Raw genomic sequence first — 27,414 nt, forward strand, 5'->3', positions numbered from 1 at the left:
CCAGGACAGAGCCAGCTCTCCTGACCAGTTTGTTTAGTCTTTTCCTGTCCCTCTCTGAGCTTCCACAACCCCAGCAGACCACTGCATAGAAAACTGCAGGTACTACCACACAGTCATAAAATGTTTTTAACAGTGTCCTGCATACTCCAAAGGACCTCAGTCCTCTTAGCAGGTGCAGATGACTTTGGCCCTTCCTGTACAGGGCATCTCTGTTGTTTGTCCAGTCCAGTTTGTTGTTGAGTTGAACACTCAGGTGTTTGTAATCCCCCATGATCTCAATGTCTAAGCCCTGGATGTTCACTGGTGCAGTCTGTGGTACCTTCCCTCGGAAGTCAGTCATCATCTCCTTTGTGTTGCTGGCATTTATGTGCAAATGATTTTCTCCAGTCTACAAAGTTGGTTATGACCTCCCTGTATTCCAGTTTGTTCTCATGTGATACACATCCAACAATGGATTTATCATCGGAGAACTTCAGGATGTGACAGCTGTCAGTTTTGTGTATTAATTCTGATGTGTAGAGGGTGAGAAGGAAAGGAGAGAAGGAGAGAGAGAGCCCCCGCAAACTACCATATCAGACACGCAGTTGCAAAGCCTCACATACTGTGGTCTTCTGGTGAGGTAGTTGATGGTCTACGCAGTCAGATGGCAGTCTCCTTCCAGCATCCCCCCGAGCAGTGATGGTTGGATTGTGTTGAAAGCACTGGAGAAGTCAAAAAACATGACCCTGACCATGCTTCCAGTATGCTTCCACACCAATATCCTGGTCAATATGCAAACTGTAGGGGGTCCAGCTCTCTGCTCACCAGGTGACGGAGGTGGTTCAGTATGATCCTCTACAAGGTCTTCATCAGCTGTGCAATTAAGGCTACCAGTCAGAAGGGCTCCCTGGGATGAGCAGTCTTTGGGACTGGAACCACACAGAAAGTTTTCCACAATGGATCAGCCTATCTTTGTCCCCTGATCTAAAGACCTTCTTCTTCTTTTGGTCCACATGGTGGAGGTGAGAGTTGTAAGAGGTTCTGCCAGGTGGCTGTAGTTGTGGATGAAGCCTGTAAAATGAGCAAAAGCAAGGAAGCACAGTAGTTGCTACAAGTTGGTGGGTGCTGGCCACTCAGTTACTGCTGAGACCTTGGCAGGGTCCATTTGCACCTGTCCCTGTGCAATAAAATATGCATCACCTGTGTCCAGAAAGGACAAACAGCTTGTTCTCCAACAGTAGTGATCAAAATAGACACCACACTATGACCTATTATAACAAAGGTGTGAAACACGGCAGGGACATTAGTAAGACCTAATGGCTTTACCAGATTCCTGAAGTCGCCTAATGGTGTGTTGAATGCGCTTTTGCTGTTGTTGAGTGACTGGACAACCTGACGAAAATACAGATAACTGTATTTTCTTCAACCAAGCTGCATCAGTTCAGATTCTGTCTTCTCCCTCTGATGCTGATGGAATAATAATAGTAAAATTAAAATAATAATTCTGTTACTTAAGTCAACAATGCCTTAAGCTAAGTTTTTATTTTGCGCAATTTAAAATATTCAAAGAATAACAAAGATAATAAAGATTATACAGTGCAGGGAGAGGCAGAAAAACCAGTGGGCTTATTTAAAGCCTTCACCTAAGTAATGTAAAATTTCACAATATTATTAAAAACACAATATAAACAAAGAAAACATAACTACATAAATGTGATGGCAAACTAATAATAACTATAACTATATATATATATATAGACAAACAGCAACAATAAGAAGAAAAGTAATATGAAAATGTGTGTGTGTGTGTGTGTGTGTGTGTGTGTGTGTGTGTGTGTGTGTGTGCGTGTGCGTGCGTGTGTGTACATGTGAGCATGCATACATGTGTGAATGTGTACGTGTCTGTGAGGGAGATATTGGTTTATACACCTATATTGACTCCAGAGCAATAGTCGTGATACATGTGTAATGGGAATTCTTATTATTCATCTTCTCTGTACTCAATCATAAGTATTCACTGTCTCAAAGCCAAATGAACAACCATATCATATGATTAGGCGTGTGCCATAATCTGCTGACCATGTAACCACGTACAGTATGTTATTATGCACTGATTAAGTGAACCTTGTGTCCTGATTGTACAACACATTATGACGTGCCTATTGTGCTGACATTGTTCTGATGATAGAACAATGTCATCCTGTCTACAAAGATAATATATTTTATATAATCTATCAACTTCTCCTGCTCCGGGCTCTTTCTTGTCGTCTCACACTTGAGACAACAAGAAGGGAGTCCGTCTGCAGGCATCAGAATAAACTCACAGAAAGACAATGAACGACTCTGTGCTTTTTAGTACAAAATTGCCAGAACACGTCACAAGTGATAACAAATAAAACATTGATACATAGCAAACAATACATCGAGAAGGCAGTTACAAAAAAGCACTAATTGGTCTTTTAAGCATTGTTTGTAACATTTCATAGAAGAACAGTTTTTTGTCAGGTGGGAAAAGGTTGGTACCACTAAATCTTAATGAAAACTGACCTCTCCAAGTGAGAAATTTAGGAGGATAAAGATCTGAAGATTGACGAGTTGACGAAGAATGAACCCGGGAGTTTACTTTAAAGTAAGTCTTGAAATGCTTGCCACTGAAAATTATAAAATTTGATTTTTTTTTTTTTTACATTTATATTTAAAGATGGTTTATTTAATCTGAACCATCTAACATAGGCAATTAAGACAACATTAGCATCCTTAATCAGTGAATTGAAATTTGAGTGAGAGAGAACTAGGGTTGTGTCATCTGCAAACATTATTGGAGAAAGGATATTTGAGACATTAGACAAATCATTAATATAGATAGAAATAATAAAGGCCCAAGAATGGACCCCTGTGGAACTCCACAGAGTAGTCTGGCTTTGTTCAAGTAGCAACCCTTTAAACAAACAAACCATCTTCTATTGAGGACAGAATTTTTTTTAACCAGTTGTGTGTAATATCATGAAAACCATATTTATACAACTTCTCCTGTAAAATATCATGGTCAACTGAATTAAAAGCTTTTGAAAGGTCAGTGAAAATACTACAAGCAAATTCATTTTTTTCTAGTGCAGATGTAGCTAACTTTGTCAATCAAGTGAAGCAGAAGTAAGTGGAGTGATTTTTGCAGGAACTATAGTGGTGTTTGTAAATAATTAAATTAGAATCTAGATGAAAAACAATGTTTTATGTATGATTTTTTCCAATATTTTTGAAAAACATGGCAAAATAGATATGGGTCTATAGTTATTAAAACAACATGGATCATCTGCTTCAAACAAAGGAATAACTTTGGCAATTTTCAAGTCCTCTGGCACAACAACTGTTTTCAAAGGCAAAGAAATGATGTGAGCAAGTAGCTGCAATATTGACTGTTTCACCTATTTAACAAAGAATGCAGAAATATTGTCATTGTCATGATTCGGCTCCGGTGTCTCTGTTCTCCCAGGGCTAACGGTGTTGTTCTTTCCTCCCTCTCTGTCAGCAGGCGGAGCTCAAGAGAGAGAGACGGGTCTGATCTCCCCAGGTGCGAGTTCATTAGACACACCTGCGCCTCATCGGCTAATCAACTGGCTTCTTAAGAGAGCTCCAGTTTGACTCCTGTGCCAGACTATTCTCTATGCTCTTGCCATACGAGTTCTGCACCTGTTGCTATCTCTTGTCTCTCTCTCTCTTGCCTCCAGTGATTGTGATTTTTGTTGTTCAGCCTCTAGTGAGTTTGCTCCTAGACACTTTGAGTTTAATAGTCATTTTGCTCTCTAGTGAGTTTGCTCCTAGACACCCTTAGTTATTCTACCTCCTGAGTGAGTTTTTTGCCCTTGTGGTGTTTTTGTGTTTTTTTCCTGAGTTGATACTTTTCCTGCAGCGGTGTTTTTTTGAGTTTTCTTTTTCTTTGTTGGACTTTTTCCCTGGAAAGGTGATTTTGTGTTCTACAATAAACTCTTGTTATGACTCTGCATCTGGGTCCAGGCTCACACATGACAGTCATGACCAGCTGAAGATGTTTTTAATTAGAGTTTTTCTCAGTCGCTTTAGTGCATTTCTCACATCACTATTAACATTTGCACAGCAGTGCATTTTTCAAAACAAACAGTACAAACTGCAAAACCTATTTGATAACCTGCAAAAGCATGTCACTTTGTCAAAATGGATAGTTCATTCCTCAAAAGCAAGTATTTATGTCAATAAAAGTGTCAGTGTCATCAAAATGAAAAGTCCTGATACCATTGTTTATGAACAAGATAGTCAAATGGCTTTGTCATGTTTTCATTATGAGTTTACTCTGTGTTTTCAAATGCAAAAAAAGTCAGATCTTGGTGACACTACCTGAAAATGCTCAAGACAGCACTAAACACTATTTGCACAGCCATTTGAAAACTACAGTAAAGTTACACATTACTGTATTTAGTGAGGTAACTAAGTACAAGACACTGAATAGATATGTTTCACATTTTTACTGCATATGCTCTTTGCAAAAAAAAACCCCCAAAAAACCCAATTATTTACAATATTGCAGTACATACTGGAACTTAGCATAAACATACAGAGTACTGTAAATCATCCATACACATCCAGACGTTCCTGTCTGTCTGGCCACATATTTTCATCGACATCACAATGAATATCATCCCTTGCAATGCAGCGAGGAAAGTATCTCCTCGAGTGGCGAATCCACCCTCTGCAGGACTCTGCTGTGATGTCATTGCATGCTGCATCCATGGTCGCTAGCAGGGCCATTTGAGTATGTGGATGGTGGTCATATACCTTCCACCTCCAGGCAGAGAAAAACTCCTCTATTGGATTAAGGAATGGGGAGTAGGGAGGGAGATATTCCACCAGCATCCTTTCATGTGCTGCAAACCACTGCATGGCCAGATCTGAGTGGTGAAAACGCACATTATCCCAAACAACAACATACTTGTTCAAATGGTCTCCAGTTTGACCCCTCTCATTCTCAGGGATTATGTCCATGTAAAGAGTGTCTAAAAAGTCAGCAGATGTTGTGTGTTGTATGGACCAAGGCGGGGGATATGGGTGAGGACGCCATTTTCTGAGATGGCTGCACACATTGTAACCTTCCCTCCTTGTTGGCCTGGGACATCTATGGTTGCAGCGGTTCCTTGGCCTCCAACTCCAGTACAGGCTTTATCCCAGAAAAGAGAGAGAGAAAAACTATAACAACTTTTGCTGTGTAACATAATGCATTTTGTCCAACATATTGTACAGTATGCACTGAGTACACATACACGGAACTGTCATGTAAGTGTATTAAATGGCACTACTCAAAGTAAACAGTTTACAGCACTGATCATTAGAGTATGCATAGAACACATTCATGTTTTACCTGTACATACTGGTGGCGGATCTCTTTCACTCTCTTGTTTCATGCGCATTTCATTTCTCCTGACCACTCTGTCAATTATAGCGATTGATACAGATTCAATATTCTCAAAGATATTGTCGTCCTCTGTAACAGCACTTTGTATGTCTCTCAACCTTATGGCATTGTTTGCAATCACCATTGCACAAATGGCTTCCTCTTGTTGTGGAGCAAAAAGGGGCCCTCTTCCATCTCTGTGAGGTTGTCTTGCAATCCTGTGTGGTGCAGAGTAAAATTACAGTAATGCACAGTAAACATGAGATATACTGCATTAACCCATATTACTGTAGTGTATACAATAACAGTGCTTCCTACCTGTAAAATGCTGCAGTACAGTACCATACTGTAAATATGGCAAATCTTTACTGTAACACTACTGTACACTACAATACAGTAGTGTGTGCTGCAGTAAAGCTGTTAGTCTAAATGTAAAAAGTAACAAGTTTGTGTATACTATAACACAATGACAGTAGTGCAGTGCAGATTGTTTAGTGCTGAATTACTGTCCAATATGCATACCTGTTCTCCCGAAGAAATGTTTGAATAATTGAATTTACAGTGGTTCTCCCAACATTTGGCTGCACCCTTCGACCAGCCTCAGCCATTGTGAGGCCGTGATTGACAACATGGTCCACTATTGTTCCTCATCAGGAATCCGCCCATGTACTTGACCTCTTCTTCCTCTTCCCATGTTTTGTCCCCTTCCCCTTCCTCCGCGCATCCTCACTCCTCTTCCACCACGCTGACCTTCCATTTCCGTGTCACAGTATTGTAGAAATGATACACACTATGTCCTGATCAGTTCATATATGCTAGCCAAGTGAAGGGTCATGGGATTCAGCTCTGAGTGACTGTGGAGAGGGGCTTATCATTGCTTGCAACTAATGCTTCAAACACCCCTCCTCATCAGCGACAGATGAGGTTGACCTGAGAGAGATTCTTCATTTTAGGAGACTTTTCAGGAAAAATGATAAAGAATGTATAAAATTTGCTTGACAGATTTTGACAACTAGTTCAACATTTTTCTACGTAGTGACTCAAGCAATGAAATGAAGACTCTTAGTTTTAAATGGAATGACTATTCAGCATTCATAAGTATGTTAAGTATGTTACAAGTAGTTCAGCATTCATAAACACACATAGTGCAAATAAATAAATAAATAAATAATAAATAAATGTGTACTCAAACAAAAAAATCTTGTTTTTTAAGAGTAGTACAATAAACCACATGTAGCTGCTGCTTAATCCAGTACGCTTGATATGTCACTGTCATTGTCTTGAATTATAGCCATCACATGCTATTGCTCAGGATGAGGATTATACCCAATCCGTCCTGAAACAAGTGTGTGTGGGTGTGTGTATGCGTGTATAAACAAGGGCCAAGGGGCTGTGGGTGTAATCTGCGAGCTTATTCGCTAATGCCACACTGCTTTCCATCTCTCACATGGTATTATGGGTCTTCAGTTTCCATCCTTCCTGCTGTGACATCATTCGACACCTTGTGGGAAGGCAAGAAATGAACAAAGAGCTAGAGTGATTCCTGCAAAACCTTACACATGCCACATGTAGTCAGATCATGTGTTCCACAGTAATGGAAAACCTAATGTGACAGCTTAATTTCAAGTGATAAGTTCAAGGGCCAAACTATTGACTTTCTCCTTCCCTTTCACTTTTAAGTTCCTTTCTCTGTTGTGCTTCTAGAATAAAAGCATCTATCTGATTTGAGGTCAGAGGGTGTGACCCCAGTCGGTTGGACTGCTTTGAGTGAATGTGGCTGTCTCAAGGGTGAAAGACGGATTGTTTTTAATGGTAATACTCAGAATGGCAGTCCCCTTCAAAGTCCCCTTTCCTGAGCCATTGTTACAATAGACTTTTCTACTCATAGCTGCACTTTATTAATTTCCAGATGTGGCCTGAGGGTGTTTCCCTCCAGGCCACTGTTGGGCACTGCGCCAGCGGTGCGGAGATCGGGATCGCTGGGCGGTGCCATGCGCACCTAATGTGTGGCGGTGGCTCTTCCTCTCTTCCGCTCCTCATTTGCTCCCGTGGTGGCTGTGACTTGGCATGGCAGCGCTGTGTTTGGACAGCCTGCTGTTGTGATGTGCCCAGCCGTCTTCTCCTTGTTGTTTGTGCATTAACGTGCTTGCTGGTCACACGATCTCCTCTCCTTTCAGCGTGACCGACTGCTGCGGCCGGGGAAGAGGAGTGATCCGCTGGCACCCCGCTGTGCTTTGCACGGTTACCTGCCACTCTGGTACGTTAGTCCACACGTTGTCTGCCGTTGTCTGTTTGTTTTATTTGTCACTCGGCTCCAGCTGATTAATGCAGAGCATAATTTTTAGGCTGTGCGTTTCAGCCACACTGCCGAGGCTCACATCCTCCGGTTGCCAAGGGTTTGCTGTGGCAGGTATGTACTGATTTAATTTTCCTTCCTAAATTGTTAAGTTGGTTTCATTTTATTAATTTACTAAACTTTATGTTTGTGTTTCTTTAGCGGCCTGGTCTGGCATTGTCACTACCACCACTCTCTGAGCAGCGCTGCTGTTCTGGTTCTTTTTCTTCTTTTTCTTTCGTACTTCTTTTGGTTTTCTTTTGATTTCTCTGCTTAGTTTCTTTCTTTTTTGGTTCTGTTTCGGGAGTTGGCCGGGTTGGAGCGGACTCTGCGCTGGTCCAGTACGGCTGATTGCTGCCTGAGTCCGCTCTGTTTCAGAAGGTTATGTGGCACAAGTCGCTCTGGGGTCTGCAGGATTGCTCACGCCTAGTGACACGGGCCCATTGTTTTAAGCCCTTATGTATTAATTTATTTTCTTTGATTTCGTTACTTGGAAATTAATTTAGTAATTTCCTTTGGTATTTTGGTTTCATTTATTGTATTAATGTGATTTAGGTACCATCTTTTGTAGTCTATTTAGTTTCATTGATTGAATGGATTAGTTTATTAAATCGTTTCTCTTTTTTTTTTTTTTTTTTTGGATTCTTTAATTATGTAAACATTTGCTTAGTCCACAACAGCTTCATTTAGCTTTTGGGCATGTTTTATTAACCTGTGTTTCTCTGTTACCAGGTGCTGTGGGCCGACTGCAGCCATTTAATCTCTGGTGGTGGTGTGTTCTTCATGGTCCCCCCCTTTTTTGATTTTGTGTGTGTGTTTGCAGCATCACAGGTGATTCATTTGAGGACCCCCTTCTCCCTTTTGGTTGCCCTGTGGCCCCAGCCTGGTCCTTACTCCCCCTTGCCCAATTGCCCATTTTAGTGTATTTAAAGCTGCAGTAGTGTAAGATTGAGAAGAGAGCAGACTTTGCCTGAAAATTTGAACCAACACAAGTTCCACGTCACTCCCCCTCCCTCTCTGCTGCACTCATGCCCTGCCTCCAAACCTCTCCTCCCTGCGGAGTCTGCACAGGTGCCATGACAACCAGTAACAGTAGCCTTAGCATCAGAAACAAGCTAACTCTGCCCTGCCGCTACATCAAAGTCGCTAACATACCGTACACACTGTGGAGTGTTACTGTAACAATCACCATATTAGCTTTCTGGTTATTTGTTGTCTTAGCCGTATATGCTGTTGTTGGCAGCGGTGGTATGGGCATTTTCTCCTTTGCGGGTGGCTGTTGCTCCGCCATAGCTTTCACCCCCCCCCCCAAACAGATTACATGTTTCATGTACTGCTGTCTGGGCATAGGGATAGTTTTAGCAAATATGACAAAATTACTTTTATGCAAGTTACCTACTGCAGCTTTAACTGGTGTGTGACTGGATTTATCTATATTTTCTTTTGAATAATTTTTGTTAATAAAATTGGTTTTAATTGGGAACCGTCTCGCCCTGTGGTATTTGAACCTGTGTGACCTTGGTCACTAAAGCAGACCTTAGTTAGGACTTCCTGGGGTGTTATTCCCGAGGTGGCGTTATCGCATTTAATATCTGGTATCTCTGCATATGTAACGCCCGCCTGCTCACGCCACACAAAGAGGCTAATTTTCTGGAACTTAACCTCAGTCTTTTTGTTTGGATAAGTCGCCATAAATAATTTGCATAACTGATTAAGTACATTTATGAAGCTTCAGAAAAAAAATGCATATCATTTTATACTTAGACTTACATATACACACATCAAACTGTCTGACCCAGTAGTTAGTATAAAGTAGATATATTATTGTGATACAATAGGAAATACAAAACCCCCTCTACAACAGTCAGTAAGGTCACAACCGTCTTGTCCTGGTAGGAATAATTTTGAAATATATGATTTTTTTGTTTTGTGTAAACAGTGTAAAATGAACATTTCAGAAGATAAGTGGGCCTGAAATACCATACTGTAATATAACTTCGTAACGCAGTTTCCTATATAGCAGTGTTTCTCAATTCGGTCCTCGGGCCCCCCAGCCGGCATGTTTTAGATGTTTCACTCCTCCACCACACCTGATTCAAATGATCAGCTGGTTATCAAGCTCTGCAGTGTCTTGATAACGAGCCACTCATTTGAATCAGGTGTACTGGAGCAGGAAACATCTAAAACATGCAGGGCAGGGGGGCCCAAGGCCCGAAATTGAGAAACACTGCTATGTAGGCATTTGCCTCGATGATTTCACTGACAGGTATAAAAATACATTGCCCAATCCTCCCTCCCTCTCTCTCTCTCTCTCTCTCTATCTCTCTCTCTCTCTCTCAAGCCCCTCCCTCTGCCTCCCCATGTGACATCTCCGAAGCAGCACATCCAAGCAAAAAGTTAACGTGCTCATGTGCTCTTCGAGCATCCACGACGAGAAACCACACTTCTGTTCCGTATCACCAACCCGGAAGCCCACCCTCTAACTCCAACCATGGAGATGGAAGAAACGGTGGAGGCATTTACCATCAAGCTCTTTAAAATGCGTTAAATACTTGGCAGTTAGCGATGAACCGGAAAATAAGGTCATCAAAATAAAATATATGAGCGCATTATGCTGAGTCTATCCAGAATAATCTTATTATAGCTACCATTCCTCCAGCTAATAAACGTTTATTCTATTTAGCGGTTTTGCACCAAAAGCCAACCAGAAAAGGATGTTACATTTTGGTATGGGACAATTCATTCCAAATAAATGTAAGCTCTGTGTGAACCACACATAAAACTAAGCCTTCAATTTAGAACGCTAAAGTAAAAGCTTTACTTTGAAATTTGCGACCGGATGTTATAGCTTTAACACTTTCGTTCACTTTACAAATCCATCCACAAGCCAGTCATATCTCCTCTCGTCGAATAACTTCAGTGCGCATACAGCACGTCTGTCTGTCTCTTCCTCCTCGGCTCGCTTCAGTTTCTTGTACATTTGCGCCACCACCGGGGGTTTCGCTGGAACGCTCGCTGAAAGAAGAGCGCCATGGCCCGCGTGGTGGTTGAAGGGATGCCGGAGACGGTCGTCAGAGGAGGAGTTATGCTGAACAGACGGAGGTGCAAAGCCAGGCGGAGAAAACGAAAGGAGTTGTTTGCCTTCCAGATGTGCTTTGCGGTGGTACTGCTGGGGCTCGTTGTAGGGCTCCAGTCTATGGAACAGAAAACAGGTGAGGGGCAGTTTCAATGTCTCTGTCTTTGACTGTCAACCAACCTAAAATACATGTTTAAATTGTGAAGAAGGTAGTGTCCATACAGAGTTTCTGGCAAGCTGGAACAAAAAGGCTGTTAGAGAAACATACTGTTTTGGGTGTATTTACGTCTATAAATATTCTTTGTACTTTTGTTCCATTTAAATTTCCCGAAACATAAGCCTTACTGTGATTAATGTTCGTAAAGAAATATACAGAAAAAGTGTAGGCACAAATGTACTTGTATGTTAACATGAGATGTAATCTAAAACATTTTAAACATATAAAACAATTTTTAATTATTTGTCAAAGCACAGTAAGGTCAGTATTGATTATTGAACAATAAAGACACTACATACCTACAGTTATTACAATAAAGATTTTGTAAGTCGCCACTGCACAAACTGACAAAGACATGAAACAACATAGATCCCATTAGGTTTAGTGTAGCTATATTAGATTGAATTCTTGTTGGGGTGCTGGGTTGTGTACCAGTGCACGCTTTTATAATCACTGTAAAACAAAACAAAACAAATTAGTAACATGTAGTTGTAGCTCAGTTTCTATAAATAATAATCCTGGAAATAGTATACCAGTGACTATGCTATTCTGTGTTGCTTGTATCACTTAAAGGTTCAGTGTGTAGGATTTAGTGGCATCTATTGGTAAGGTTGCAGATTGTTCTACCTTCTCCTGTTAGCTATAGTAGACAAAGGACAACTGATGAGATGGATATGAGGTGTGACTGTTCTGTGGCAGACTAGGCAGTCTCTTTATTCTGGAAACAGTGGCAACATTGACTCAATGACAGCTTTGATGACAGCAGTTTTTAACTATAACTATATTATCAGTAATCATCTCGTTGTGATCAATGGTCTATTGGTGTCAATTAAATAGTGTAGCTGAGCCAGTGTTTTGTTGTCATTTGCTAAGTAGGCCTTGTTAATGATCAAGTCAGCAACCCAGTTAATGTTACTGAATTTTATCTATTCCAAAACCAGACAGCCCAGTGATGTCATCAACTATTGCATCTGTATAGAAACATACTGGGAACCAGAATCATCTTGTCCATCTTTCCTAACACTTTCCATTGTTGATAAACTCCAGATTTTTTTTTCTGTGTTTTCTTAATCTTAAAATGAACTGTACTCCTTGTATGTATTTATATTTTTGGATATGATCACCATTTGCACTTCTGGTTAGATACTAAACTGCATTTCGTTGTCTCTGTGTCTGCACTCTGACGATGACAATTAAGTTGAATCTAACCTAATTTAAACTGTCTTTGGCCAGAGTGATAGCATATATACAGTATGATTTTCTACATATAGGCCTAATTGTTCACTAAATTGACAGCTGAAGAACTCGCTGATTTGTTGCTGATAGCATGCTGAAGCTTTTATTTTCAGGGGTTACACAGAGGATTAGAATGTGACTTGGTTACAGCGCATTATGAGAGTGCCAGATGTCTACAATATGTAATTGGGAAAGGAAGAAATTCTCACCAGTGGCACATTTCACTTCATGAAAACAGTTATGAAGTTTCCCAAGACTGGGCTCATGATGAGTGGTTCTAATTTGGATGGTGTTCAGTGTTCTCAGTTATGGCACTCATCATGATGTACATCTATTTTCATTACTTCAGGTCAACCCACACAACTGTAGTCAATCGAGCAAAAAAAACTAAGCCTGAGTATACTCCCAAGACAACTTCAGTGAAATGAACAAAAATGTAGTACTGAAGGTAGAAGAAGAATCAGAGGGACAATCCCCTTTATTTGTCACACAGATACATGCCCATATCATGCCCACACACGCCATGCACTGGTGAAACTTGACTTCCGCCTTTAACCCATCCTGGTCGTCCTTCCTCCGCGGCAGACCAGGAGCGGTGGGCTGCCATCCAACCGGCGCCTGGGGACCCAGTACCTTTTGTCACCATTGGTCAGGTGGTGATCTTCTTGCATGTTTTTAGTGGGGGTATATTTTATGGAGGATACCCCCAGGTGAACACGGGGAGACATGCAAACTCCACACAGAAAGGCCTTTTTCCTCAAGCAGCAGGCACCGAAGGCATGGTGGAGGACACACCCCCGGTGCCCACAGCGAGAATCGAACCCGGGACCTTCTTGCTGTGAGGCGACACCGTGCCACCTTAGGTATTAATGGTTTAAGATTACCAGTTAAAAGAAATTTGAGTTTGTGCTTTGAGATTTATTTATTTGTACAGGTTAAAATCAACCAAACAATCTACATATAAACAAACAAATGAATGGGCATGGAGATGTTTAGAAAGAGTTTTGTGAGTTAGGGCCCCTGTATCCTATTGAGAATTTGCCTGTTTATGTGAGATGTTTGTGAAGATATAGGGTTTAGTACACTATCTAAACATGGGGTGGGGAGCCTCCGGCCTCCAGGCCGTATACAACCCGAAGGCTGTTTGATCCTGCCCACAAATGTTTGATCCTGCCCGTGAGGCAATTAACCCTCTGAACCCCAAGCAGTTTCTAGGCATTTATTACTCACTGTGGGTTCATTTTCCCTTCAATTTATAAGTCCAGTACCTCTATGCAGGGCCGTTGCAGGGGGGATGCGAGGCCCTGTGCGAACTTGAGATGCGAGGCCCTGCTCTTTGACATGGATATGCAATTGCGCATGAATAACAGTCACATGGACACAGCTATTCTAGTTCTACTGCATGCATAATCCCGCTGCAATACGTTAGTAGAACACAGCATAGTCATACACATAGTCTCAGCTATGACTTTTTGCTATTTATTTCAAAGGGGGAAAAATCAACTATGCAACGAGTGGCAAGTCAGCTCAGTCACTTTATTTGTGGCATCTTGACATTTTAAAGAACTAGGTTAGGACACTTTTCATTCATAATATATGTTTATTTTCATTACAACTATACACAACATATTTGCTGCACTGTAACTCTAACAAATGAGATGGACTCATTATGCATAAATTGCGCAGAAACTGATCATGTCAGAGTCACTTTCCTTGCCTTGTTGGCCGCAAACTCAGCAATAAGATCTTTATAATCCAGTTTGGATGCAATGCCCTTTTCATCTGATAGCAGGGCAAGCCCGCACAGTCTGTCCTGTGACATGGATAGTTAATTAAAACAAATAGTTTTTAATTAGTTTCAACTTTGAAAAGCTTCGCTCGCCCGACGCCACCGTTACTGCAAAAGTCAATAGGATCCTGAGCGCAATCTCACAGTTAGGGAAAGTTCCTTCAATCCCTTTGAGGTATCAAAGTGTTTTAAGTGCTGTAGTTGTTCCCTTTGCGATTATCTCGCGAGTATCCTCATCTCCGCGAAGAGGTCCGGTCCATCCTGAGATTCGGACGTGCTCAGACGTGCTTCAGTGAGGCCTAATGATATAGCGACAATGAAAAACCTGCTTAATTTGTTGGATTTGTCTTTTATGTATTTGTTTGTTCATATGACAAAATCATATGTAACTAATGTATTTATTAAAAAAAGAAAAAATTAACAAAAAAAAAGAAAAAAGCAGGATTGCAGGCGTGAGACCCCTAGTGGCATGAGGCCCTGTGCGATTGCACAGTTCGCACAGTCCGTGCGATGGCTCTGCCTCTATGGAAACACTATAATGATGGCTAGAAGCAGGAAGAACTGAAAAATGTCTTTTTGTTTCATAACTGTTATAAGAGAGTTATAAGCATTATAAATCACAGAAAAGAAAAAAGTTTTATTTCTTTGATTATTTATTTTTTATAAAAACTTAGGAAAAAAGAATCTATATATACAACAACAAGTGTCCACAAGCATTACCAACTTTGGAAAAATAAACTGGGGGCTCCGCATGCTATTGATATTGAAATATTTACATTTTTACAACCTGTGCAAACAATCTCTCACCTTCTCCTCCTGGCCGCTGGCCTCATCTCCTGCAGTTCAGGAGACTTTTTGATAAATCGCTGTCATGTGACTGTAGGTCACAGCGTAGTCATTTAAGGCTCTCCAGTTGTGCTTGGGACTGCAGAGTTCTCTGTTTTTTACACAATTTGGTTAGTGCAAATGGTTAATTTTTTGCAAAATTTGAAATGCAACATGTAGAATATAGTGCTATTGATGAAATACCACATTTTTTCCTGATGGAAGAATTTGTAGCACATGATCCATTCAAGGATTGTCAGAAATTTGGAGATCAAATGATGATTTCTATTATGTAATGTTATGTTTCTGGCTGTGATAAATAGTGTAATTTTGTATTTTCTATTTATCATTTGAAATAAAACATGCTTTTTAAACCTGCCAGGGGTTGTGGGGTTAAGAGGGTTAGTTTAGTTAGTTTTTATTGTGTGATAAAAGAAACAATAATAGACCAACACATCCTTCCAGGTGGTCCCCTCTGGCTGTATGCCTGTTACATGTTATGGTTACGTTTTTCATAACATGCATTATGGGGACTGTCAAGAAAAGGAAAGTATATGCAGAAGGTTGCCATTTCCAAGAGAAATGGACAGATGATTATGTTTTTGTTGAAGTACTGATGTCGCTACAGCTCAAATGATTAACTTTATGAGTTGCAAGGAAAAATATGCTTAGATAAACTTACAGCTCTTTTGGAGGGTCAACTTTCACAAGACTGCATTCAGGTTTTGTGGTGAGTGAGCCATTCGCTTTGAAGCTGAAGCCTCACTCACGAGGAGAAGAAGACAAAGTAAAATTGTTCCAAAGTGTCACTTTCTCTCGATGAACAATCTCAGAGTGGATTACTAATAAGGTGCAAGATATTGAAAAAACACCGAAGGTCACTGTAGGATTGTAGCAGAGTTTGATACTAGGGAGGAGTTGCTGTCTTTGCAAGCCATGCATGAAACTTTCAGCGATGAGGATATGTTTGAGCCAGTTGTTCTGGCTGTTAACAAATTTGAACTAACATTTGAAAAGTTAAGTGGCCTTCCCACACACGGAACCATGGCCATGGTTGACCCACAGAAGGGATTAGGGAAGGGAAGTACACTGGTGCAAGTGCAACTGAAAAGAGGTAACACTGTGCATTTTCTTGCTTTGCAAGAGCAAAAATCTGCTATGACATCTGAATATGCTGCTGAGTGTGAAAACCGCTTTGGGCACATGGTGATACATTGCAGGACATGAAAAATCAACAAAAAGAACTAGACATATTTGCACGCCATTCAATGTGAAACCAACTGATGTGCCTGACAACCTGTAACATGAAATTATTGAGCTGGCTAAAAGCTAGGTACATCAACCTCCATCTGCTAGACTTCTGTAAACTATTTTTAAGCTTGGTTTAGGCTTCGGCATCGCGGCGACGCCGTACCTACGGCGTACACCCTACGCCGTCACTGAGCATTCGTAGTTCTGCGTCGAGGGAACGCGTTGCTCCGCAATTCACCGGCAAGCCGCTAGGGGGGTGCGGCTGTGTCTTTGTATGGTTTCGGGGGCTCTTGCTGCCGCGAAGAGGAGTTGTAGAGGTGGTCGTACTTGCGTACCTCCTCGATAATTCAGTTTTTCTTGTAGCTCTCACCACAGAAACTTTGAAAATGGCAGTGTTGTTGTGCTGCGACCATAGGGCTGCGACTGAACCGAAAATTACGTTCTGAACGGACCAATCACAGTCCTCGACGTTCACGTCACTACGCGTCGACGCGACGCATAGTCAGGATTTTTTGGAGGTGCGCGTCAGGCTACGGCGTAGGGTCCGCGTAGGGGTCTGCGTCGACGGCGTAGGTACGGCGTTGACGCGACGCAGAAGCCTAAACCAGTCTTTACATCCTGAGGATTTTCCCGTTCTGAAGGGACAAGAACTGAAGTTTGCACCTCTTTGTTTGGGACAACCTACTACAGTAAGCAGTTTCAGAACTGACTCAGAAAAGACTCAGTTCTTCTCTAGACTGACTGACCCAAACCTGGGAAACCAGCTGGGAGTAACATCATCACTAACATCTGATATCAAATGCCTTGCCAAAGAAAAACAGTTCTAGCCATCTCGTTGAGGTTAGTGTGATATATTTGCTCGATAATTTAGTATGGCCTCTGAAAGATGTTATAAATACTGAAATAGCCCTTAATAGAAAAAAGGTTGGTTACTGCCAGTCCAAACTGTAGTGTAGTCAAAGTTAGGTTTAGTGAAATACAGGTACACTAATTTAAATTATGGCAGTTCTTCAATTAGGAAACAAGCTAAGCATTCTCTGGTTCTAACCTCTCAGATCTGGGGATTAATTGCTTTTCTTTGTTTTATATCATTATAAATACAATACCTCTGTGTTTTGGACTGCTTGGTGCCTGGATTTTTTTTGATACTTTTCTCTCTCTGAAGAAACGTAATTTCAACAAGTAATTTCAAATAAGTCCAAACTTATCAATTTCAACATTGTTATTATTTAGAACATTTTGTCATTTATTTACAACATTGTACACACCACACAAAATAATACATTTAATAATAATAAGTTCAAGCACTGATCCTCACAACCAGCTGTTACCACAACATATGTACAAATAACCAGAGGCAACTGCTCTTTAAATGTACAACAGCATTTATTTAACTTCAGCAATCCTGACCAACAATCAATAATCCTTCAATCAGTAAACATCTGTTGTCCCACTGCAACAACACAAGTAGCTATAACGCAAATGGTAAGTAGACTGTATACACAGTGCTTAAAAAATTTATTAGACCACCTATCATAAAAACAAGAAAACATAAATATTGTAGAAATCTTTCAAAAACTTGTTTAAAACTAAAAATGTCATTGTTATTTATTTGGCAAATAAACTGAAATGAGTAAATAGTCCTTTTTCCACACATAATAACCAAAAAACGTAATATTTTGTATGGCCTCCTTTGGCCTTGATAATAGCTTGCATTCTTGTTGGCATTGTTTTTTATTATGTATTTCAACAGTCTCTTTTGTTATTGAGTTCCAAATAGTTTCTAGCTGTTCCCACAGACTTGCTTTAGATTAAACTTTTGTGCGATCAATCTTTCAATCTACTAAATCCCAAATTTGTTAAATAGGATTCAAATCCAGACTTTGACTTGGCCAGTCCATCAGTTCCAGGACTCCAGATTCCATTTTCTTGGTCAAATAGTCTCTGCAAAGCTTTGAAGTATGCTTGGGGTCATTGTCTTGTTGGTATATGAACCCACGCCCAATCAGATTCAGTCCAGAAGGGATTCCATTATGCACTAAAATGTTGTGGTAGACGGTTTTGTTCATGATACCGTCGATTTTCACTAATTTGCCCACACCATTTCCACAAATGGAATCTCCACCATGTTTCACTTTGGGTGCACTGCATCTGGCATCAAAACGTTCTCCAGCTTTTCATAAGCACAATGATGCTGACTGAAGAGTTCAGACTTGGACTCGTCTGTCCAGAGTACCTTCTTCCAGTCACCAACAGTCCAGTGTTTGTGCTCCCTCGCAAATCTGAGGCATTTCTGGATGTTTGCAGGCTTCAATAATGGCTTCTTAGCAGCTATTCTTCCCTTTAAGCCTTGTTCCGTCAGTCGTCTGCTTATGGTCATTCTGAAGACTTTCTCAGACTCTGACCTAGAAGCATTCATCTCTGCCTGAAGATCAGCAGTGGTCTTCCTTCTGTCTCTAGTACTTAAAATCTTGAGTTGTCTGACGTCTGCTTCAGTTAACTTTCGTTTCCTGCCTCTTCCTTGGCGCATTTTGTAAGTACCAGTCTCGGCAATTGACTCCAAAGCATACTTGACCACACTGTGAGAACACTATGTCTTTCCCTATTTGTCTCACAGACCATCCAGCATCATGAAGTGCTTTAATGTGGACTCTTTCATTTTCAGTGAGCTCCTGACGTTTTACCGTTTTGAACGGGAATGAGGAATTTCAAGCGGAATTCACCTTTTTATACCCAAATTTGAGCCAGCTCACTGGGCTTCTCTGAGAAGTAAGAAATGGCACACCGGTGGCACAGCTCATCGGGGTAATTTGGGGTTCGCTATTTTGGCCAAGGATACTTCGACATATAGGCTGCTGAGGCCTGGGATTGAACCACTGACCTTCTGATAGGTGGAAGACTGCTCTATCTCCTGAGCCACAGCTGCCCAAGTAAGCAACTGTACTAACAAGCATAAGGCAGAAAGCAAGCGTGTGGCATGTGTGTGTGTGCTTGTGTGAGCAAGCGTGTGAAGGAGTAAAGGGGGAAGGGGGAGAGAGAGAAGGCAAGATGGCGGATGTGACCGGATCATTGGCTACCTCACACGAGGTTCAAGAGATACGAGAAGCGCAATGGAGGACATTCTTACACGTCTCTGACAACAAGATGGCGGGGAGCAAAGCTGAGTTATGTTACCACACTATCTGAGACTCACTGTATGTGTTTGTGGGTAGAGGCATGTGGGTGTTTGTGTGTGTAGGTTAGTAAAGGGGAGAGAGCGAGAGAGGCACTCAGGGGAAGCAAACAAGGTCGTAACTGCCACAGAAAGACACAGTTACTGTGTCTTTTATCACTCAGAAACCCAGGATGCAACCTCGGCAGCCCTTCAACCAGTAAATGCAGCTCCCTGACTTTACACAATGGCAGAAAACCAACACAAAACAAAGCCTGACAGCAAGGGACACATAATCAATGTAACATGCTAAGCACGCAACAAGCAGCAGGCACAATGATTGGGATATTTCAAAGTATCAGTAACCAGGGCTTGGCTGTCCGTTAATTTTGCAACAATGTAATGATACAACAATAAAGCTTACATTGACAAGCTATTGTTAAGCCGTCTGCTCAAACAATAGCCTTTTACTTGTGAGTGTTTGAGTGCGATTGATGTGTGTTTAAATCTGTTTGGTTGAGTCCTGCAGCGTTTCATTGAGCTCAGACAAGGACTGGGTTGTTGCGTTGCTTTGTTTGCCTTTTAATGACAGGCTGGTCCTCATACGCAGTGGAGGAAACAGCAGAAAGTCTACTTAATTGGAAGAGAGTGGGGTTCCCCTTCTCTTTCTTGTAGAAAATGGGTAATCTGTGTGTTCCATCTGCAGGCAGGCCCTTACGCAGCAAGTGGCAGAGTGTTAATGCTAGTAAAGATGCTAAAACCCTTGTCAAACCCTTATTGCTGTGTCTTTCACTGCTTTTCACTGTTGAACTTTTTCAATATTTTATATTGTGTAGCCTAATCGAAAACTAATTGAATAATTAAAAAGTAGATTTATGAAATGTACAGATCCTGAAAACTTGTTGGTTTCATCATTAGAATGTCTGAAAATAGTAAAAAAGTCATAATTCAAAGGTGATATCTTCTGCAGTTCTGGGGGTAAAGCATTAAAAAATGCATAAGTAATATACTACTTCTTTGCTGTAACAAAGTATTATAATGTGCTACTAACAAGGTTGTGATAATATTGTTACAATTATTATATCACTTAATGTGTTATGCTGTTAAGCGTTCAATAACTCTCATAAAATGCAGTTGCCCACAATGTAAATCATTAAATTTTAGGGTGAAGACTTGGATTAAGGTTAGGTGAGGAGAGTCTCTGAGAAATTAATGTAAGTCTATGTAATGTCCTCAAAAGTGACAACCTAACACGTGTGTCATGTATGTGTGTGCGTGTGTGTGTGTGTGTGTGCGCATGTGTCTGTGTCCACCAAGCAGCTAACTCTGCTCTGCCTTGTTTGCAAAATGTGATAAATATATTTATTCAGTGCCTTTTTATTGGCTATCAACCCTGTGTTTACGTACAAACCATTGAAAAAATAGACCTGTTTTTTTTACTCAGTGTTACTCTACATTGTATTGTAATATTATTAGTTCAAATGAAGTAACTAGTCATATGTAAATTTTTACATTATGAAGTAACTTGCTTATCTGATCTTCAGATTGCTTTTATAATTGACGATTTTTGCTCAACCAAAAATGTACATCAATTAACAATTTTTATTCAATCAACAATCCAAAACCTAAGGATATTCAAGCTACAGTGACATATCAGAGAAAAGCAGCAAATCCCGACATTTGAGAAGCTTTATAGTTTTAATTGAGTTACGATTGAGAAATTAATAACAATTAACAATCCTGTGAGTACAGGCTGATCCCTTATACAACCATAGCCTCATAATCGACAAAGCATTTCAGCACCAAACTGTATAATCATTACACTATACAATTAATGTTGAGCTCCCCTGATGGAGAAATGATAGTATTTTGACATGGACTCTCACATTGGAGACCAGGACCTCCTCTGATGTCAATAGCTGGGTAGTATATCTCAAATTTTGACTGAATTTCAAGAAAAAATGCCAAAGAAAATAGGAACGAATGCTTTATCTCCCTCCACTACCATCATATTATTATTAGGAGTTTGTTCATTGAGATAAGCAGTAGTTGGCAGCAATTTTTGAGTTTTTTGTGTTTGCCGCCACAGCTGATCTGTCATGTGATACAAATGTTTGCTACGTCAGAGCTTATTTGAAAAAAAAAAAAAAAAAGTCTTCATCTACCATTTAGCACAGTAACTTTTTTTGAAAACCTCAGCCAAGCATGAATTATTTTTTGTGAAATTTCTAATGTTTTTTTTCTAATTTTCCCATTTCCATCAACGCTTTCTGATGTGATACTAAATGAGCATAAAAATGTGTTGATGGAAATATGGCTAGTGATAGTAGCCCTCATGCCACGCTGAGGCTTTCAGGGTCTTGGACACACACAAACACGCGTGTTAAGGTGTCTGTATATTTCACCAGGCCTCTGCTCCCCCTATGGTGCTGTGATCCAACACGTGGATGTGCACACCACTCTCCTCATATCCCCTTGACCTCCATCTGTCCTGTCGACCACCATCCCATTAACTCATTCATCCACATCTCACTTCCTGAAAACACAAGGTATAAGCCAGATCTAGGACAAAAACACAGCAGGAAGGAGGATTAAAGAAACCCATGTTGCTGTTGCTGTCATCTAGAGGTTTTAGTATCATTGAGCCTTGCTACTCAAGCTTAAGTCCCACCATCATCCATCTGTGACAATCCTAAAAGACATGTGCACAAGTGAAACAAATGGTGATGCTATAGAGAAGCCACTAATGGCTGCTTGGTATATCTGGTATACAACATCAGCCTCCAGATGATCTCATTACATAACTTAAAGCTCATGTGGGTGGGTCCCCTTCTCTTTGCACGCTAGCAGAGGATGGGGGGGCAGGGAGCACAGACGGAGCGCTGAAGGATAGACAGACAGCAGTGTCAGTGATGGAAGGGGTGGAGGAGGAAGATACTGAAAAGGGAGGGATATATTGAGATGAAGAAAGTGATGTGGACTTGGACAAGCAGGCAAGATGAAGGGCATAGTCTGTCCATGTTGAGGTGGATGAAGTGAAGATGGTAGTTAAGGTGGTTATGATTCAGAGAGCAAGGGGAGAAAGAAGAGGGAGGATGGAGAGAGGTCAGGTTTGAAAGAGCGGCAGTGCGGAATGATTTTTTCAGAGTTGTGAAGTGATCATTCTGTTTTTTTTGCCGTTCTCGCTACCCTAAATATCAACGACACAAGGCCTTTTCTTAAAAAGTCCAAACAAATAAATAGTTTATCTTTGAGGCATTTAGCTTGTGTTTTATGCAAAACAACTCCTAACTAGATCTCTGTCAGGTGTGTCTGGACATGTGGGTGGGGATCAGGGAGTGCAGGTCAGGTTATGTGTCCATTGTGTAAAGTAGTAGTGGAATGACGAGGAGACGGTATGCAGGTTACAATATCAAGGTGTAATAGACACATACAAAACAAAAACATGATGGATAATGAATACCGCAGTAGAGAAACCTTTTTCCTTGGATCAACAAGGTTATTTCTGTTTTCTTATAATTTTGGTCTCATTTTTTGACATTTTGGGGTGTCGTGTCATTGGTTATAATAACAATGTACTCACCAAGTTAATTGCTGAGATCTGTGACTGTGGTGACTGCTCTGACTAGAAACCAAGGGGCAAGAGACACAAGTTCTTAAACAAACCCCCAAGACAGTCAATGCAGTTTGATCAGTTTTGTCATAACTGATAGAAATGATTGCCCATACTACAAAAACAAGTTGCAAACCACAAACTGTGGAAAAACAGTACATGCAGTACAGTATTTTATAGTAAAAGAAACAAAGTAAAAGCGCCATTAGCTAAACCCAAGCAAAATAAATTACCAGGCAGTCATCAGACTTCTAAGCAGCTCTATTACAGGAACCTTAATATCTTCAATTTACAGTATTCTACATATAAGTTGTGTAGGTGGACTCTGAGGAGCTTCTTTACTCTTCTACCTTAATTTTTTCGTCTTCTATCCTTGTTGCCTGTAAGCAGATTATGACATTTCCCACAAATAGACTGCTGCTCCTCCCTGGGCAGTGCCTTTAATGTGTGATTGACAAATTCAATAATTAGCTAGTTAAACAGAGCTGTGAAGATACACAGGAGGAATATTTTCCATTGGAGCCAGATAAGATGGCTGATAGTGAGCAGTGACTTAAATTTTCATCCTAACAAATATTAATTATTAATAACAGTAAAAATGAATATAAAATAAATAAACACACACACACACACACACACACATATATATACATACACACAGTCATGCAGTCAAAATTAGGACACCCTATGAAAACGTGTGTTTTTTGACAAATTTAAACATGGATATTTAATATCTATTTTAACAATACTGGGAGATTCAAGTAATGTAACTAAGCATGTAAAACTGAAGAAAATATTTTTAAAACCTCCTGTAAAGTGTAATTAAATAAAAATGCAATTTCTGTTGAGGAATAAATTTGGACACCCCCACATTTTTTCCTTCTGAATTTGGCTGAAATCACACACATGTGTACCACATCAGGTGCACATGATTACAACATGGTCACTCAGCATTTTGAAGGAGACTTGCCCTATTTAAACCTCAGTCATGACTGACTGTTGACTTGAGAGTGAACACCATGGTGAGATCAAAAGACCTGTCTGAGGCCTTCAGAAAGAAGATTGTTGCAGTGTATGAGTCTGGTAAGGGATTTAAAAAGATCTCAAAAGAATTTGAAATCAGCCATTCCACTGTCCGGAAAATAGTGTACAAGTGGACGACATTCAAAACAACTGCCAACATGCCCAGGTCTGGCCGTCCAAGCAAGTTCACCCCGAGAGCAGATCGCAAGATGCTTAAAGAAGTCTCCAAAAACCACTAAAATCTCATCAGAGGACCTACAGCAGACACTGGTGACTGTTGATGTGAAAGTGCATGCCTCTACAATCAGAAAGAGACTGCACCAGTTTAACTTTCACAGGAGGTGTGCAAGGAGGAAGCCTTTGCTCTCTAAGGTCGTTTTCATACCTGACCAAGCGGACTCGGTTTGACTGGGGAGCTGAAAGTCGCAACATTGTTGCATTTATCACTTGTTTCGGTTCTGCTCTCACACTGTGATTTCTAAAGCGCACCGAACTTTCTGAGCAGCATCATGTGGTTGAAAGGGGCGCTCGTTGATTGGACAAAGTAGGAGGGGAAATCCCTCCCTCTCGGCCCAGAAAAACAACAGTAAACATGGAGCATCATGTGAAGTTCGTTCGTTTAAAACCGATTCCCCCCATTTTCTCACTAAACTGTTTAAAAATGTCATTGTTTTTGTGAGTGGATGTCAGAAGTAGGTTTATGTGGTCATTTGACCATATTTCAAGGAGAGCTTTGAGCTCTTCATCTGGTTTGGAGTGTGCGCTGTACTTCCTCTATCCTAGATGCATACGAACTGAACCAGGGTTCACTTGCAAGCAAACCGAGACCCACATTTTCAGGCGGACCAGAGTTTGCTTGTTTGGTCCGCACCAGAGTTCGGATGAGCTTTCACACCTGCCCAAACGAAGCGGACTATCCGAGGAAACGAACTCTGGTCCGTTTAAAGCGGACCAAACTCTGGTGTGAAAGTGACCTAAGAGAAACATTAAGGCCAGACTGAAGTTTGCCAGAGAGAACACAGACAAAGAACAGGACTTCTGGAATAATGGTTTTTGGACAGATGAGTGTAAAACTGAATTATTTGGACACCAGAACAGAGGACATGTTTGGAGCACACGAAATACTGCGTTCCAGGAAATGAACCTCATACCAACTGTGAAGCATGGAGGTGTCATGGTTTGGGGATGCTTTGCTGGAACAGGACCTGGCCAGCTCACCATCACAGAATCTACCATGAATTCTACAGTGTATCAGAGGGTGCTTGAAGAACATGTGAGACCATAAGTAAGAAAATTGAAACTGAAGCAGAACTGGACCCCGCAACATGACAGTGACCCTAAACATACCAGTAAATCCACCAAGGACTGGCTGAAAACTAAGAAGTGGAGAGTCCTGGAATGGCCAAGTCAAAGCCCAGATCTTAATCCCATTGAGATGCTGTGGGGTGACTTGAAATGGGCTGTGCATTCAAGAAACCCCTCAAACATCACACAGGTTAAAGCATTCTGCCTTGAGGAGTGGGGAAAACTTTCCTCAGACCGATGTCAGAGACTGGTAGAGGGTCACAAGAAGCGTCTCACTGAAGTTATTTCAGCCAAAGGGGGTAACACTAGGTATTAGGGGGTAGGGTGTCCTAACTTTTTCCTCAGTTGGAATATGCATTTATGGTTATGTCTTTTGCTTAGTGAGTAAAACAGTGTTATTTTTTGTTGTTTACCTGTAATTAGATTACTTTCTTTTCCAGAGATTAATAAAAACCAGATTAGACATTGATATATGTACATTTCTTAATGAATAACTGAATATGTAATGGGGTTTGTGTATCTTCATCATGTACATAATGATTGCATTACACAATGTAATCATTGCACCTGGTCAAAAGTGATGACTGATGCATTTAAATAGGAATAAGCAGAGGATTGTGTCTGAAAACAAAATTAATCCAACTTTATGGGCAGCAGTGTACATACGTATATTATACATGTATGTATGTATGTATGTATGTATGTGTGTATGTGTGTATGTATGTATAAATATATACACACACATGTACATTGGGAACACATATGCATTGGGAACACTGCACATTCTATTCCAAGTCAAAACATGAAGAAAATTTTCTCAAATTTCTTATTACTTTACAGAAAGTGAAGAAAATGGGATATTAGGCTGTTCAGAAACATAGCAGTGTCTCTTTACAAACTCAAACATTTACTGTATAAACTCAAAAATGCTTTAGATTTAGCTTCTCTGTGAATGACTGAACTAATATTTAGTTGCATAACCACTTGTTCTGAGAACTGCTTCACATCTGTGTTGCATGGAATCAACCAACTTCTGGCACCTGTGAACAGGTATTCTTGCCCAGGATGATTAGACTACATTCCACAATTCCTCTGCATTTTTTTGGTTTTGCCTCAGAAACAGCATTTTTGATGTCATCCCACAAGTTTTCTATTGGATTAAGGTCCGGGGATTGGGCGGGCCACTCCATAATGTTAATCTTGTTGGTCTGGAACCAAGATGCTGCTCGCTTGCCGGTGTGTTTGGGGTCGCTGTCTTGTTGAAACACCCGTTTTAAGGGCATCTCTTCTTTGGCATGACTTCTTCAAATATTTTGATGCATTCAAACTGATCCATGACCGCTGGTATGGGATAAATAGGCCTGACACCATAGTATGAGAAACATCCCCATATCAAGATGCTTGCGCCACCATGCGTTACTGTAACCTCTTGTAACCTCTTCAGCATGTCGTTTTTTCAGCATGTCGTTTTTTCAACAATGGCACTTTGTGGGGACTTCTTGCCGATAGCTTGGCTTCACATAGGCGTCTTCTGATTGTTACAGTATTCACGGGTAACTTTAGACCTTCTTTGATCATCCTGGAGCTGATCATTGACTGAGTCTTTGCCATTTTAGCTATTATTTGATCCATTTGAATGGTAGTTTTTCGTGTTCTTCGACGTCTTTCTGGTTTTGGTTGCCGTTTTAAAGCATTTGAGATCATTTTAGCTGAGCAGCCTATCATTTTCTGCACTTCTTTATATGTTTTCCCCTCTCCAATCAAGTTTTTAATCAAAGTGTGCTGTTCTTCTGAACAATGTCTGAAAGAACCCATTTTACTCAGATTTTCAGAGAGAAATGCATTATAACCAGCATGTAAAACATTTGCTGCTTTCGTCCTTGAATAAGAGCCACCTGTTTGACACCTGTTTTTTTTACAGAATGAATGACCTCACCAATTGAACTCCACACTGCTATTATTTTGAAAACGTCCATTTCAATTAATCATTCAGTTACACAGAATCAGCAGCATGCATGTCACGACTGTTGGGTATGTTGGTTGTCTATTACCCTACTACAACCGCTAGTAGATTATTTGCCATGTGGGAATATAATGTCTACCAAAAACTGATTGATCTAGTTAGTAATGTTGGACTGCTATTATTTTGAACACAACTGTATATACATGTGCTGTTTTGTAATATGGGCAATGTT

At 40.6% G+C, this 27,414-nt stretch overlaps 1 protein-coding gene across 3 annotated transcripts in view; it reads left to right on the plus strand.

Annotated features, from left to right (window-relative positions):
* The first annotated feature begins 10,588 nt into the window (after positions 1 to 10,588).
* LOC143328688 (sodium/potassium/calcium exchanger 3-like) overlaps positions 10,589 to 27,414 on the plus strand; it is a 169,051-nt gene continuing 152,225 nt past the window's right edge. For all 3 annotated transcript variants that reach the window (XR_013077836.1, XM_076743968.1, XM_076743969.1), the window contains exon 1: positions 10,589 to 10,945. Coding sequence is in view for 2 of the 3 variants with exons in the window: in XM_076743968.1 (XP_076600083.1) it covers positions 10,765 to 10,945 (181 nt within the window). In the remaining variant the exon portion in view is untranslated. The remainder of the gene's footprint in view (positions 10,946 to 27,414) is intronic.

The sequence above is a fragment of the Chaetodon auriga genome, chromosome 11 (genome assembly GCF_051107435.1).
Source record: "Chaetodon auriga isolate fChaAug3 chromosome 11, fChaAug3.hap1, whole genome shotgun sequence".
NCBI lineage: Eukaryota > Metazoa > Chordata > Actinopteri > Chaetodontiformes > Chaetodontidae > Chaetodon > Chaetodon auriga.